This window comes from Martes martes, assembly GCF_963455335.1.
Source record: "Martes martes genome assembly, chromosome: 5".
NCBI classification, from domain to species: domain Eukaryota; kingdom Metazoa; phylum Chordata; class Mammalia; order Carnivora; family Mustelidae; genus Martes; species Martes martes.
The window spans coordinates 73,610,664-73,628,017 of NC_137892.1; the positions used below are offsets into that span (position 1 = coordinate 73,610,664).

At 37.1% G+C, this 17,354-nt stretch overlaps 1 protein-coding gene across 1 annotated transcript in view; it reads right to left on the reverse strand.

Annotated features, from left to right (window-relative positions):
• Positions 1-17,354, reverse strand: part of RNF180 (ring finger protein 180) — a 194,624-nt gene that overhangs the window by 31,870 nt on the left and 145,400 nt on the right. The window contains exon 6 of the mRNA XM_080804253.1: positions 16,173-16,298. Coding sequence (XP_080660379.1) covers positions 16,173-16,298 — 126 coding nt within the window. The remainder of the gene's footprint in view (positions 1-16,172; positions 16,299-17,354) is intronic.

The following is a 17,354-nucleotide window of genomic DNA, read 5'->3' on the forward strand; positions in this document are numbered from 1 at the left end:
ACAGAGACTATGTAAGAAATGTGGGAAGAATGATAAAGGCAAAAACCCTTTTAGAAAAATGAGTAAAGGATTTAAAAAATAAGCATCCAAAAGACTAATAAGCATTTGAAAGAATCTCAACCTGTTAAAGATCAGATATATGCAAATTAAAATAATGGAGGTTCGTAAGTCTTATTCTCTAACGTGTCAATTTCCAAAATTCTAATTCTTCCCAACCTTCAAGCACTGTTAATAGGTACCTACATCAGTCTTAAATTGCTGGCACTAATTTAGTCAAGTTAGGTGTATGCATATTCTATGATGTAGATATTAGCTCCTAAGTCTACACACTAAATAAATATTCAAGTGGTTCACATTAAGATATTCATTAGTGTTATGTATGGTGTCAGGAACTGGAAGGCATCCTGCATTTCAGTCAGTGAATAGATAGATAAAATGTGGTAGATGCATATCGAAGTAGAGCATTAACTAGAACCCACAGATTAGAGGTACACATAACAGCCTGGATGGATCTAAAAGCTTGGTGTTAGGTAAAAAAGTAAGAAATGGGGGTGCCTGGGGGGCTCAGTTGGTTAAGCCTCTGCCTTCAGCTCAGGTCATGATCCTAGGGTTCTAGGATGAAACCTTGCATTAGGCTTCCTGCTTAGCAGGGAGCCTCCTACTCCCTTCTCCTGCTCTTCCTGCTTGTACACTCTTTCTCTCTGTCAAATAAATAAATAAATTAAATAAATTTTTTAAAAAAGAGAGTGCAATATATATTTCTGTAAATTAAAATATATACACAGAAAATAACAAATACTATATAAGAATACTAACAAAAAGATACACATTAAATAAACCAAACATAATGGAGAGTAGAGTATGGGGATAAAAGGAAACCAGTGAGTGTGGACTAGTGATGATGGTATGCCATAAATTAAGAAATAGGACTCGTCCAAGTCTGCACTCAAGGTTCAGAAATGGAGAAAAGAGGACAATAACATAGCAAGTATACAGAAATAAATCTATACAAAAGATTAGACATCTTAGGCAATTTGTAAAGAAAATTATAAAGTTTTATTATAAGGCATTAAAGATTTAGAAGATCTAAATAAAAGATTAAAAACTAGTTAGTAGACAGGGAGAATTGTTGCTGTAAGATGTTGGTTCTCTTCAAATTGACTCATACATCGAATAAGACCTCTTTATTTCAATACAATGTAATTTTACATAGAACTTGACGAGATGATTCTAAAATTCAAAGAGCCAGGATAAAAACACACAAAACCCCCAAAACCAAGGCACTCTTACAGCATAATTAGTTTGAAAGGGGATATCAAGACTTATTATAAAGCTTTAGTAATTAACACAATCTGGTACTGAGGTTTTGGAAAGATGATGGAGTAAGAGAATCCTGAGTTCTCCTTGTTCCATGGACAGGAAGAGATAACAACTGCATCAATGCAACTGACCTTGAAAACAACCTCAGGACTACCAGACCTTCCACAGCTAATCTTAGAAAGAAAGTCACATAGAGAAAGGTAGGAGGTGGACACTGTTGGGACCAAAGTCCCTGCATGGCTAACCACAAATGGGAGGGACCATCAGAAGCATGGAGAAACAAGAGGATCAGGTTACATGCCAGGCACCCTAGGCACTGGGGACCTGCACTGAGAAGATGAGTCCCATAGTATTTGGTTTTAAAAGCCAGCCGGGCCTAACTCTGGGAACTTTAAAAAATCAGCAGGCCTAATTCCCAGAGAGCCATGGGGTGATAAGAAACTGAGTCCCCAAACATAAAGGGCCAGCATACTAAGTAACTTACCTTGAGACACAAGCACAGAAGCAGCAGTTTAAAAAGTGCCTAGGACATACATGAAGAAGCTTTATTGACTACACTAAGAATGTGTTTCCGAGGGGCAGGGATCTGTGGATTTTTCTACCAAAGGTACTGGCTGAGTACCATTTCTTTTCCTCTTCCCTGGACTAGACAGCCAGAGTCAGTGGTAACACTATTGGCCTTGCTGGTACTGTGTGTCCTGCCCTAGCATTTCCCTGCCAACCGGTCCCTTCTGACCCACCTGCCTTAGCAGGCATTCCTCTAAAGTGACTCCAGCCCTAACTATTCCTGAGGTGGCCCTTGCTGGAATGGCACCACTCCAAAATGAATCCCGTCTTGGGAAAGAGGGAGATAATCCCAGACACCAGTATGCCTGTAGTTCCTGCAGTTGGGCCTCTTAGCAAGCTGCACAGGGAATAGCCCTGCCCTTCAGTATGCTTGCAACTATGGCAGAAAGGTTAACTCTAGACAAGTAGGCTGAGTGCTGTCCCATCCACCGATAAGCTCCAATATAGCAGAAGGGCCTTTCAAGGACTGAGGGAGCAAACCCTGCACAGTGTGCTGACAGCAAGTAAAGCTGGTCATTGCAGCTGGCTGGGCTTAAGACAATCATGGCTCAGACACAACAGGAGGGCACCTGCAGTCCACATAAGAGACACCCCTGGAGCAGCTGGCTCTGGTGACCAGGGGTAATTGAACTATAGGGTATCATAGGACCTCTTCTAAACTAGGCCACTACATTCAATATCATGAGATGTAGCTGAACTACCTAATATACAGAAACAAACACAGAGAGTTAGAAAAAAGGAGGCAAAGGAATAAGTCCCAAATGAAAGAACAAGACAAAATCACAGTAAAAGAGCTAAATGAAATAGAGATAAGCAGCATTTCTGATAAAGAATTAATAATAATAGTCATACATGAACAGACATTTCTCCAAAGACATACAGGTGGCCAGAAGACACAAGAGAAGATGCTCAACATCACTCATCATCAGGGAAATGCAAATTGAAACTACAATGAAGTATCACTTCATACCTGTCAGAATGGCTAAAATCAACATAAGAAAAAAATATTGGCAAGCATGGGCATAAAAAGGAACCCTCTTGCACTGTTGGTGGGAATGCAAACTGGTGCAGCCATTGTGGAAAACAGTATAGAGGTTCCTTCAAAATTAAAAATGGGACTCCCCTATAACCCAGTAATTGTACTACTGGGTATCTACACCCAAAATAGAAAAACACTAATTCAAAGGGATATATGCACCCTGATGTTTATAGCAGCATTATTTACAACAGCCCAGATATGGAAGCAGCCTAAGTGTCCATTGATAGATGAATGGATAAAGATGATGTGAGATATATATATCATATAATATGATATATATATGTGATATATATACACACACACATGTATGTATATACATACATGTATGTATCATGGAATATTATCCAGCCATTAAAAGAATAAGATCTTGCCATTTCCAAGAACATGGATGGAGCTAGAGAGCTACAGAGTATAATGCTAAGTTAGAGAAAGGCAAGTACCATATAATTTCACTCATATGTGGAATTTAGAAAACAAATGAGCAAAGGGAAAGAAAAAGAGAGAAACCAAGATACACACTCTTAACTATAGAGAACAAACTGATGATTACTAGAGAGAGCTAGGGGGGATGTGTGAAAGAGATAATGGGGATTAAGGAGGGCACTTGTCGAGATGAGCACTGGGTGACCACAGAATTGTTGAATCACTATATTGTGTACCTGAAACTAATAAGACACTGTATATTAACTACAATGGAGTTAAAATAAAACAATAAAAAATGGTCATAAAGATACTCATTGGAAACTGAGAAACAAGTGGATGAAATCAGGGAGAAGATCTACAAAGAGACAGGAAATATTAAAAAGACCAGTCAAAGCTTAAATAAAGCTGAAATAAAATGCATGCTAGAGGACATCAACAGCGGATTAGATGATAGAGAAAAGTTCTTTATAGATCTTGGATACCAGCCCTTTATCTGTAATGTCATTTGCAAATATCTTCTCCCATTCTGTGGGTTGCCTCTTTGTTTTATTGACTATTTCCTTAGCTATACAAAAGCTTTATATCTTGATTAAGTCTCAAAAGTTCATTTTCACTTTCATTTCCGTTGCCTTTGGAGACATGTCTTAAAAGCAGTTGCTGTGGCTGATGTCGAAGAGGTTTCTGCCTACATTCTCCTCTAGGATTGTGATGGATTCCTGTCTCACATTGAGGTCTTTCATCTATTTAGAGTTTATCTTTGTATGGTGTAAGAGAATGGTCAAGTTTCATTATTCTGAATATAGCTGTCCAGTTTTCCCAGCACTATTTGCTGAAGAGACTGTCTTTTCTCCAATGCATAGTTTTTCCTGCTTTGTTGAAGATTACTTGACCATAGAGTTGAGGGTCCATATCTGGGCTCTATATTCTGTTCCAATGATCTATAAAGAAGTTCTCAAATTCAAGCCCCAAAAACAAATAATCAAGTCAAAAAATGGGCAGAAGACATGAACAGACACTTCTCCAAGGAAGACATATGAATGGCTAACAGACATATGAATAAATATTCAACATCATTAGCCATCAGGGAAATTCAAATCAAAACCCACTGAGATACTGCCTTATTCCAGTTAGAATGGCAAAAATTAACAAGGCAGAAAACAACAAATGTGGGAGAGGATGTGGAGAAAGGGGAAACCTCTTACACTGTTGGTGGGGATGCAAGTTGGGTACAGCCACTTTGGATAACAGTATGGAGGTTCCTCAAAAAGTTAAAAATAGAGCTACCCTATGACCCAGCAATTGCACTACAATTGCACTATGCAAAAATACAGATGTAGTTAAGAGAAGGGGCATTGCACCCCAATGTTCATAGCATCAATGTCTGGAAGAGCCAAATTGTGGAAGAAGGAGAGATGCCCTTCAACAGACAAATGGATAAAGAAGAGGTGGTCCATATACACAATGGAATATTACTCAGCCATCAGAAAGGATAAATACCCACCATTTGTGTCGACATGGATGGAACTTGAGGGGATTACACTAAGTGAAATAAGTGAAGCAGAGAAAGACAATTATCATATGGTTTCACTTATATGTGGAACATAAGGAATAGCATGGAGGACTTTAGGAGAAGGAAGGGAAAAATGAAAGGGGGAAATCAGAGGGGGAGACAAACCATGAGAGACTATGGACTCTGGGAAACAAACTGAGGGTTTCAGAGGGGAGGGGGTGGGGGGTTGGGTTAGCCTGGTGATGGGTATTAAGAAGGGCACATATTTCAATGAGCACTGGGTTTTATATGCAAACAATGAATCATGGAGCACTACATGAAAAACTAATGAAATACTGTATGGTTACTAACATAGCATAATAAAAAAACCCAAGCAACTAATATTCTTCAAATAAACTTGATAGTAACAAGAAAGTATTTATCAAATTTAAAGAAAAAAAAAAGATGCCAAAGAATGGATCAGCAATCTGGAAGACAGGTACTAGACAGCAATGAAGCTGAACAGCAAAAAGAAAAAAGATTAATAAAAAAATGAGAACAGGTTAAGGAAACTATGATATTATCAAGAGTAATAAAATTTGCATTATAGGGATCCCAGAAGGAGAAAAGAGAGAGAGAAACAGGGTTATAAAACTTATCTAAAGAAAAAATAACCAAAAATGTCTCTAACCAATATCCTGGTCTAGAAAACACAGAGAGTCCCTAACAAAATGAACCCATAAGGTCTACACCAAGACACGTTAATAATATAAGTGACAAAAAGTAATGCTAAAGAGAGAATTCTAAAAGCAATATGAGAGGTGTGCCTGGGTGTTCAGTCAATTAAACATTCAACTCTTGGTTCCGGCTCAGATCTTGATCTCATGGGTTGTGGAATTGGGTCCCTGTGTGGTTCTGTGCTCAGTAGGGAGTCTACTTGAAGAGTATCTCCATCTGCCCCTCCCCCCACTCATGCCTTCTTTCTCTCTCTCTCAAATAAATAAATAAGTCTTAAAAAAAAAAAATAAACAGTGAGGGCTGGGAGGAAGATGGCAGAGGAGTAGGGGACCTAAATTTCATCTGGTCCCAGGAATTCAGCTAGATAGTTATCAGATCATTCTGAACCCTACAAACTCAACAGGAGATAGAAGAGAAGAATAGTAACAATTCTATGAGTGAAAAAGCGACCACTTTCTGGAAGGTAGGACATGCAGAGAAGTGAATCCAGGGCGATATACGGGAAGATAGACCATGGCGGGAGGGAGCCTCTGTTGGCTGGCTACTGGCAAGTGAGAGAACAGCATAGCACAAAATCAGAACTTTTAGAAGTCTGCTCCATGGAGGGACCTCACTCCAGTGGCTTAGCAAGGGATGGAATCCTCACTGGGATAGTGTGGTCTCAGGACCCTCAGGGGTAGCAGAGCTCTGAGTGTAGCAAAGCTCCCAGGTATTGCAGAGGGGAAGCCTGCTGCAAGGACAGAGCCAAGGAGTGAGCTCTCAGCTTGGAGTTGCCATAAACCATGATCTGAGGCATAGTCGGGCCACTACTCTTTGAGAGGGATCCCACAAGTGGCAGATCCGGGCAGGACCCCCCACTTCCTCTACTGGGAGAAGCAGCACAGGAGCACATTGCAGGAATATGCTGGATTTAGAGGCTCCAAACAGGGCCGTGTGCCAGAGACAGAAATGCTCAATCACAGGCCAGTTGAGCGGAGATTGCAGCTGGAGACCAGGGAGACAGGAGTGACTGACTGCTTTTCTCTGAGGAGTGGGGCCCTGAGTACTCAGCTCCTCCAGGGCCAGAGATGGGGAGGCCGCCATTCTCATTCTCATCCTCCAAAGCTGTATAGAAAGCTTTCAGGGAACAAAATCTACTAAGAGCAAACCCAAGCAAATTACTCAGCCTGGCCCCTGGCAAGGGCCATGCAGTTCCACCTGAGGGAAAGACACTTGAGAATCACTGCAACAGGCCCCTCCCCAGAAGATCAGCAAGAACATCCAGCAAGACCAAGTTTACCAATCAATAAGAACTGCAAAACTCTAGAACTGGGGGAATACAGCACATAGAATTCATGAGTTTCCCCCCATGATTCTTGAGTCTTTCAAAGTTAATTTTTAAAATTTTCTTTATTTTTTCTATTTTTTAAAAAAATTTTCTTCCTTACCTTTTCAACCAACATCTTATCAATTCCTTTTTTAAAATCTTTTTTAATTTTCATTTTTACAATCATATTCTATCTCATCATTGTATTTAACCTTATTTTTTCTATATATATCAGTTTTTCTTTCTTAAAAATTCTGGGATACAGTTTCTTCTAACAGACCAAAATATACTCTAAATCTAGTGTATGGCTTTGTTCTAATCTCCCGCCTGATCACACCCTTTTTTAAAAAAAATTTTTTTCTTTCTTTTTTCAACCAACTTCTTACCAATTATTTTTTTAAAATCTTTTTTAATCTTCATCTTTACAGTCATATTCCATCCCTTCATCATATATATCCTTAATTTTGTATATACGTTTTTCTTTCTTTAGAATTTTGCGAGGCAGTTTCTTCTAACAGATCAAAATACACCCAAAATCTAGTGTGCGCCTCTGTTCACCAGCCTGATCATATTCATATTCATATTATATAAATAAAAATAAAAATAAATAAATAAATATATATATATATGTTTGTTCACTGTCCTCCCCCCCACCCCATTTTGGGTCTCTTCTGATTTGTTTAGTGTATATTTTTCTGGGGTCATTATTACCCTTTTAGCGTTTGGTTCTCTCATTCATCTATTATTCTCTGGACAAATGGAAAAACCTACCTCAAAAAGAAGAACAAGAGGCAGTACCAGCTGCCAGGGACCTAATCAATACGGACTTTAGTAAGATGTTGGAACTAGAGTTCAGAATAACAATTATAAAGATATTAGAGAATCCCTTTCTGGAGAAATAAAAGAACTAAAATCTAACCAAGTCGAAATCAGAAAGGCTATTAATGAGGTGCAATAAAAAATGGAGGCTCTTAACTGCTAGGGTAAATGAGGGTGAAGAGAGAATTAGTGATACAGAAGACCAAATGATGGAGAATAAAGAATCTGAGAAAAAGAGAGAGAAATAACTACTGGATCATGAGGGTAGAATTCAAGAGATAAGATGTTTCATCACAAGATGAAACAATATTAAAATAACTGGGGTCCCAGAAGAAGAAGAAGAAGAGAGAGAAAGAAGGTATATTGCAGCAAATTATAGTGGAGGACTTCCCTAATTTGAGGAAGGAAATAGGCATTAAAATCCAGGAGGCACATAGAATCCCCTCAAAATCAATAAAAATAGGTCAACACCCTGTCATCTAATAGTAAAACTTAAAAGTCTCCAGAACAAAGAGTAAATCCTGAAAGCAGCTCAGGACAAGAGGTCTGTAAGCTACAAAGGTAGACTGGCAGCAGACCTATCCACAGAGACTTGGCAGGCCAGAAAGGACTGGTATGATATATTCAGAGCACTAAAAGAGAAAAATATGCAGCCAAGAATACTATATCCAGCTAGGCTATCATTGAAAATAGAAGGAGAGATAAAGAGCTTCCAGGACAAACAAAAGCTGAAAGAATTTGCAAACACCAAACCAGCTCTACAGGAAATATTGAAAGGGGTCCTCTAAGCAAAGAGACACCCTAAAAGTAGAAGATCAGAAAGAAACAGAGACAATATACAGTAACAGTCACCTTACAGGCAATACAATGGAACTAAATTCATATCTCTCCATAGTTACCCTGAATGTTAATGGGCTCAATGCCCCAATCAAAAGACACAGGGTATCAGAATGGATAAAAAAACAAAACCCATCAATATGCTGTCTACAAGGAATTCATTTTAGGCCCAAAGACACCTTCAGATTTAAAGTGAAGGGGAGGAAAACAATCTACCATGTTAATGGACGTCAAAACAAAGCTGGGGTGGCAATTCTTATAGCAGATAAATTAGATTTTAAGCCAAAGACTATAACAAGAGATGAGAAAGGACACTATATCATACTTAAAGAGTCTGTCCAACACAAGCTAACAATTTTAAATATCTATGCCCCTAATATGGGAGCAGCCAATTATATAAACCAATTAATAACAAATCAAAGAGACACATCGACAATAATACAGTAAGAGTAGGGGACTTTAACACCCTCCTCACTGAAATGGACAGATCATCTAAGCAAAATATCAATGAGGAAATAGACTTTAAATGACACATTGGACCAGATCGGTATCACAGATATATTTGAACATTCCACTCCAAAGCAACAGAATAACATTCTTCTCTAGTGCACATGGAACATTCTCCAGAATAGATCACATCCTGGGCACAAATTGGGCCTCAACTAGTACCAAAATATTGGGATCATTCTCTGCATATTTTTTGGATCTCAATACTTTGAAACGTGAGGAAAGTTGGAAAGAACTGAAATACATGGAGGCTAAAGAGCATCCTAGTAAAGAATGAATGGGTCAACCAGGAAATTAAATAAGTTTTAAAAATTCATGGAAACAAATGAAAATGAAAAACACAACAGTTCAAAATCTTTGGGACACAGCAAAGGCAGTCCTAAAAGGAAAGTATATAGTAACACAAACCTTTCTTAAGAAACAAGAAAGGTCTTAAATACACAACCTAACTCTACACCTAAGGGAGTGGGAGACAGAAGAGAAAATAAAGCCTAAAGCCAGCAGGAGAAGAGAAATAATAAAGATCAGAGCAGAAATCAATGAAATAGAAACCAAAAGAACAGTAGAATAGATCAACAAAACTAGGAGCTGGTTCTTTGAAAGAATTAAAAAGATTGATAAACCCTGGCCAGACTTATCAAAAAGAAAAGAGAAAGGACCCAAATCAATAAAATCATGAATGAAACAGGAGAGATCACAACAAACACCAAAGAAATAGAAACAATTAGAAGAACGTATTATGAGCAACTCTATGCCAGCCAATTTGACAATCTGGAAAAAATGGATGCATTCCTAGAGATGTATAAACCACCAAAACTGAACCAGGAAGAAACAGAAAACCTGAACAGACCCAAAACCAGTAAGGAAACTGAAGCAGTCATCAAAAATCTCTCAACAAACAAGAGCCCAAGGCCAGATGGCTTCCCAAGGAAATTTAAAGAAGAATTAATACCTATTTTCCTGAAACTGTTCCAAAAAACAGAAATAGAAGGAAAACATCCAAACTCATTTTACGAGGCCAACATTACCTTGATCCCAAAATCAGAGAAAGAGCCCACGAGAAGGAGAATTACAAAGCAATATCCCTGATGAACATGGATGCAAAATTTCACACCAAATACTAGCCAATAGGATCCAACAGTACATTAAAAGAATTATTCACCATGACCAAGTGGGATTTATCCCTGGGCTGCAAGTTTGGTTCAACATCTGCAAATCAATCAATGTGATACAGTACACATTAGTAAAAGAAAGAACAATAACCATATGATACTCTCAATAGATGCTGAAAAAGCCTTTGATAAAGTACAGCATCCTTTATTGATCAAAACTCTTCACAGTGTAGGCATAGAGAGTACATACCTCAATATCATAAAAAGCCATCTATGAAAAGCCCACGGCAAGTATCATTCTCAATGGGAAAAACTGAGAGCTTTCCCCCTAAGTCAGGAACATGGCAGGGATGTCTGCTATCACCACTGCTATTCAACATAGTACTTGAAGTCCTAGCCTCGGCAATCAGACAACAAAAAGAAATAAAAGGCATCCAAATTGGCAAAGAAGTAGTCAAATTCTCAGTCTGCATATGATATGATACCTTATGTGGAAAACCCAAAAGACTCCACTCCAAAACTGCTTGAAGTCAAACAGGAATTCAGTAAAGTTTCAGGATATAAAATCAATGCACAGAAACCAGTTGCATTTCTATATACCAGCAACAAGACAGAAGAAAGAGAAATTAAGGAGTCAATCCCATTTACAATTGTACCCAAAACCATTAGATACCTAGAAATAAATCTAACCAAAGAGGCAAAGAATCTGTACTCAGAAAACTATAGAATACTCATGAAAGAAATTGAGGAAGACACAAAGAAATGGAAAAACGTTCCATGCTCATGGATTAGAAGAACAAATATGAAAATGTCTATACTACCTAGAGCAAGCTACACATTTAATGCAATCCCTCAATTTTTTTCAAAGAAATGGAATAAATAATCCTAAAATTTGTATGGAACTAGAAAAGACCCTGAATTGCCAGAGGAATGTTAAAAAAGACAACCAAAGCTGGTGGCATCACAATTCCAGACTTTAAGTTCTTACATATTAGGTAAAGGGCTGTTATCCAAAATCTATAAAGATCTTATCAAACAACACCCAAATCTGTACTCATCAAGACAGTATGGTACTGACACAAAAACAGACACATAGATCAATGGGAAAGAATAGAAAGCCCAGAAATGGATCTTCAAGTATGGTAAACTCATCTTTGACAAAGCAGGAAAGAATGTCCAATGGAGAAAAGACAATCTCTTCAACAAATGGTGTAGGGAAAATTGAACAGCTATATGCAGAAAAATGAAATTGGACCATTTCCTTACACCATACACAAAAATAGACTCAAAACGGATCAAAGACCTCAGTGTGAGACAGGAATCCATCCAAATCCTCAAGGAGAACACAGGCAGCAAGCTCTGTCACCTCACCTGCAGCAACTTCTTTCTAGATACATGGCTAAAGGCAAGGGAAGCAAGGGCAAAAATGAACTATTGGGACTTCATCAAGATAAAAAGCTTCTGCATAGCAAAGTAAACAGTCAACAAAACCAAAAGACAACTGACAGAATGGGAGAAGATATTTGCAAATGAAATATTAGGTAAAGGGCTAGTATCCAAAATCTATAAAGAACTTAACAAACTCAAACCCAAAGAACAAATAATCCAATCAAGAAATGGGCAGAAGGCATGAATAGACATTTCTGCAAAGAAGACATCCAAATGGCCAACAGACACATGAAAAAGTGCTCAATATCACTCAGCATCAGGGAAATACAAATCAAAACCTCACTGAGATACCACCTCACACCAGTCAGAATGACTAAAATTAACCAGTCACGAAATGACAGGTGTTGGCAAGAATACAGAGAAAAAGGACCCTCCTACACTGTTGGTGGGAATGCAAGCCGGTACAGCCACTCTGGAAAACAGTATTGAAGTTCTTCAAGAAGGTGAAAATAGAGCTACCTTATGACCCAGCAATTGTACTACTGTGTCTCTACCCAAAGATACAAATATACAAATGTAGTGATCCGAAGGAACATGTGCACCCGAATGTCCACAATAGCCAAACTATGGAAAGAGCCTAGATGTTCACCAACAGAGGAATGGATGAAGAAGACATGTGATACACACACACACACACACACACACACACACACACACACGTGTATGTGTATGTATATGTATATATACATATATGTATACACACATACATGAATATTATGCAACCATCAAAAAAGCCTCCAAATATATATAAAGGAATATTATGCAGTCATCAAAAGCCCCTGAAATCTTGCCATTTGCAACGACATGGACAGAACTAGAGGGTATTAAGCTAAGTGAAATAAGTCAGAGAAATACAATTATCATATGACCTCACTGATGTGAGGCATTTGAGAAACAAGACAGAGGATCATGGGGGAAGTGAGGGAAAAATGCAACAAGATGAAACCAGACAGGGAGACAAACCATAAGAGACTCTTAATATGAGGAAACAATTGAGGGTTGTTGGAGCGGAGAGGGGTGGGAAGGATGGGGTTGTTGGGTGCTGGATATTGATGTGCTAAGGTGAGTGCTGTGAATAGTCTGAGACTGATGAATCACAGACCTGTACCCCTGAAACAAATAATACATTATATGTTAATAAAAAAATGAAAATAGGGGTGCCTGGGTGGCTCAGTGGGTTGAGCCTCTGCCTTTGGCTCAGGTCGTGATCTCAGGGTCCTGGGATCGAGCCCCGCATCCAGCTCTCTGCTCAGAGGGGAGCCTGCTTGTTCCTCTCTCTCTGCCTGCCTCTCTGCCTACTTGTGATCTCTCTGTCAAATAAATAAATAAAATTAAAAAAAAAAAACATATAAGCAGTAAGAGAAAACAGTTACATACAAGAGAAACCCCATAAGGCTAACATCTGATTTTTTAGCAGAAACTGTGCAAGCCACAGGAAAATGGCATGATATATTTAAAGTGCTGAAGGAAAAAATCCTACAACCAAAAATACTCTGTTAGAGCAAAATTGTCAAATCAGTATGTTGTACACCTGCAACTAATATAATACTGTATATCACCTAAAAATTATTTTTAATTTTTAAAATTATTTTAAATATTTAATTAAAACCTTAATTAAAAATTATGGTTTGGGCAAAGAATTAGACAAACAGATGAAAGGAACCCAATAAAGACCTCAGAAATAGGCCCACATACATTGGAATATAAAATATGACAGACTAGTATGCATCAGTGGAGAAATGATGAATTATTTCAATAAATGATAACTGGAAAAAGCTAAATAGGAAGAAAGCCCAAATTAATTGGATCCCTACCTACAATATAGCAAAATAACCCTCACAAAACTCAGGAAACAACAACATAATCAATTCCAAATACCTTTAGACTATTTGAAAAAGACACAGGAAGATATCTTAATGACACTGGGGATAGAGAAGAATTTCATGAGGCAGATAATACAGACCAGAAAGATGGTGAAACAAATGCAAAACCCCAATTTATCAGAATATACCAGAAAGACAACAAACAAACCACAACTGGGAGATGGTAGTGGCTATTCATTCATACAATTAAGAGAAAAAGAAGTCACCTGGAAATATTTTAAAACTCTCAAACATCAGTAAGAAAAATGCAACCAATAAGAAAATGGACAAATATTATATAGGGATTTCACAGATGAAAAAATGCAATAGTTAATATTCATATAAAGCTATGATTATTCCCCATTAGTTATAAGGAAATTGAAATTAAAAACCCAATGAGATACCACTTTTATACCTATCAGACTGGAAAATCTAAAGGACTGAAAATACCAAATGTGATAGACAAAGGTGATGATAAATCAGTACATTTAGGAAAAGCTTGTAACAAGTTCTGTGGAACCATATGGGGAGGACAAATAGGAAATCACAAAGAACCAAGTATTTAAGTGATAGTTTCAGTATCTTGGGATACAAAAAGGTGAAGGAAATTGTTTGGTTATCTGAAAGGTGCACCATTCTTTTTTAAAATTTGTGTGTACAGTAGATGATAGGATACAAAGGAATCTTTTAAAATATCTAATTCATATTTTAAGTTTTCTTTGGTACAAAATCTTTCAAATAAGACTGATTTTCTTATATTTGCTTTCATATTATGCTTAAGTGTATCTATACCAAATCTGAGGATGAGTCTCTACAGTTAGTTACTACTTTATAAAATAGTACATGTTTATAAAATGTCTTTAAAATATTTTCTTTGTTCAAACCACTGTATAAAGTTATATCTGTCCTTAAACTACTTTCTTCATACCTCAGAGATTTCATAAACCAATTGATTTCTTGCCTCAACCATACAGGTCCCATTTCTATCTCCTTTTGGTTTCATGTCATAGTGGTACTGATTTTTTAGGTCTTCTGTTGAAGCTCCCCCCAATCCTGGCTCCCTGAAGATCAGAGTTCTCCATACCTGCAGCTTTGTAGACTCCATAATATCACAAGTTGTAAATGCTAAAACTGCACAGTAGTTCATGCACTGACCATGGTTTTATAAAACGAGAAATTACATATTATGTCCATATTGTATGATTATCATTCTACAGAAAAAAATTCTCAAAGGTCAAAAAGGTGTTAAAGATTGCCTTGACCTTATTTTGATAATTTAGGATGTGATTTCACATTAGCTCATTTGATCCTTACAACTATATTAATTAGATTGCACATATATATGTGCTCCCATTTTACATATGGGAAAACAGAAACAGAAGAATGGGTTCCTATGATACCCCTGAAGTAATTCCACTAGTCAGACCTGAACCCAGAAACTGGTATTCCTATTCCACTGTAATATCTCTCCAACACTCAGTATACCAAGACACTGCTATTTTCTTTTTCTTTTTTTTTTTTTTTTTGGAAACAAAAATCACCTTTAATCATATTCAGAGATAACATCTTGATAATTTTGCTTTATACAGATAGGTATGTATATAGTACATATACCCAAATTTAGATTCCCCCCCCCCTTTTTTTAGAGAATACAGAAAGGAGACTATTTATTTCATGCAAAAATAGTTATAACTTTTACATGCGCTCAGCAGATCTATTTTGCCCCAAAAGATAAGTAGCCTTTTTTTTTTTCCTTTCTGGCAGATAATTAATAGTTTCTTTTTTTTTATCTTGTTTCTGCAATGTTTTATTAATTTTTTTTCTGCTCTAATATTTTACTTTATTTATTATTATTTTTTATTTCTTTTCAGCGTAACAGAATTCATTGTTTTTGCATCACACCCAGTGCTCCATGCAATATGTGCCCTCCTTAATACCCACCACCTGGCTCCCCCAACCTCCCACCCCCCACCCCTTCAAAACCCTCAGATTGTTTTTCAGAGTCCATAGTCTCTCATGGTTCACCTCCCCTTCCAATTTCCCTCAACTCCCTTCTCCTCTCCATCTCCCTATGTCCTCCATGTTATTTGTTATGCTCCACAAATAAGTGAAACCATATGATAATTGACTCTCTCTGCTTGACTTATTTCACTTAGCCTAAAAATGTTCATCATCACTAGCCATTAGGGAGATTCAAATTAAAACCATATTGAGATACCACCTTACACCAGTTAGAATGGCCAAAATTAGCAAGACAGGAAACACATGTGTTGGAGAGGATGTAGACACTGCTATTTTCTACTTGTTTTAAATTTGTGAGACAATTGTAAAATATAAAATTAAATAAACTTACCTATGATAATGAATTATTCAGGATCCTTATAAGGAACACTAGTGCTTTGGTCAAATGCAACTTTTGTCAAATCTGATACTTTTGCAATGATTTCATTATCTACATATTAAACATTGACAGCAAGGCAAAGTAAATTTAATAATTTTTCTCAAATTTTGCTCTTAATATATAGTTTCTATTTTCTTCATATACATATTGAAGCTTTCATCCAGAAGATACTTAGCAAAATTCTTCCTTAAAACTGATCAATGCAGAAATACGTTTCCACTAACATTTTAGTTAGGAAAAAAAATGGCTTCAAAAAGAGACCTTGGACAAAGTTACCAAACTTTTTTGCATTAGTTTCCTTACCTCCAAAAAGATGGAATGCTTTTCTACAGCTTGGTAGCGGCCATTTTGCAGAGCTGGATTTCTGAAAGCTTTGTTTTATTTTCAAATATTCTTTAGGAAAGAATCTTTTTGTGGCATTGTTCAGTTCTAGAGTAAAGCAAAAGAAAACAGTAGTTAAACATTAATTTGAGTACAATGGCAAGAATATGAAAAATTATTGTTGTAGTATTTTGATAATCAATTCAGATCGCTTTAAGAGAGAAGGAAAAGTGGAGTCAACATTGTAATTTTAACTCCAGCAAACCGAATTCCCCCAAATTCACATTTGATGCAACTTTGATGAGTCTACACATAAAATACAGACCTATTGGGTATCTCCTATGTCCTCTGCTATGCCAGATACAGCCAAGAGTGAGACACAGTCCCTGTCCTCAAGAAGACCGAAGATTAAAAGATGGAAATAAACAGACCGACAAAAAAGGAGAAAAATGTATTCTAGATATGTGAAAGAGCAACTTGAGTGCAATAATGGCTCGGGATGTATGATGAAAAGGAAAAACCTTTTGAGTACTTTTTCTAACTTCATAATCTCTATTTCATTCTCTATGTGGTGGTCGAGCATTTACTGAATCTAATGCTACTGATTTTGAGGGAGTTTAAAAAATACGGAATCAAATCCTCAACCTTTCAGAGATTTGCTTATGAGCCAAAAAAGAAAATATTCAGTTGAAGTAAACACAGAGCAATCTGTGAAAAGGAGGATACTTATTTTAAATTCTAGAAAATATCCAAACTCTATATGAGCCACAGAAAGCATGAGGACATAGAGAAAAAATGCTTACCTTTAAGGAGAACAACACAAGTTAGGGAAAGAGTTAAATCTGCTATTACAGCCTGCATTCAATAGAATATGGCTAGTTTGAGTCACAGAAATACCAGTAATATAAATCTTTTTTTAAGAAAATTCTTTATTTAAATTCAATTTAGTTAACATATACTATATTATTAGTTTCAGGGGTAGGATTTAGTGATTCTTCAGTTGCAATAGAACACTCAGTGCCCATTACACCAAGTACCTTCCTTAATGCAGTTATGTAGGTCTTAAAACCAACTCTTTCGACCTAGCAGTTTCTCACCCTCAGGTGGCTACAAGGTCTACTGGTAAGTACACACCCTATAGAATATGGGGTTCAGAAGAGTTCT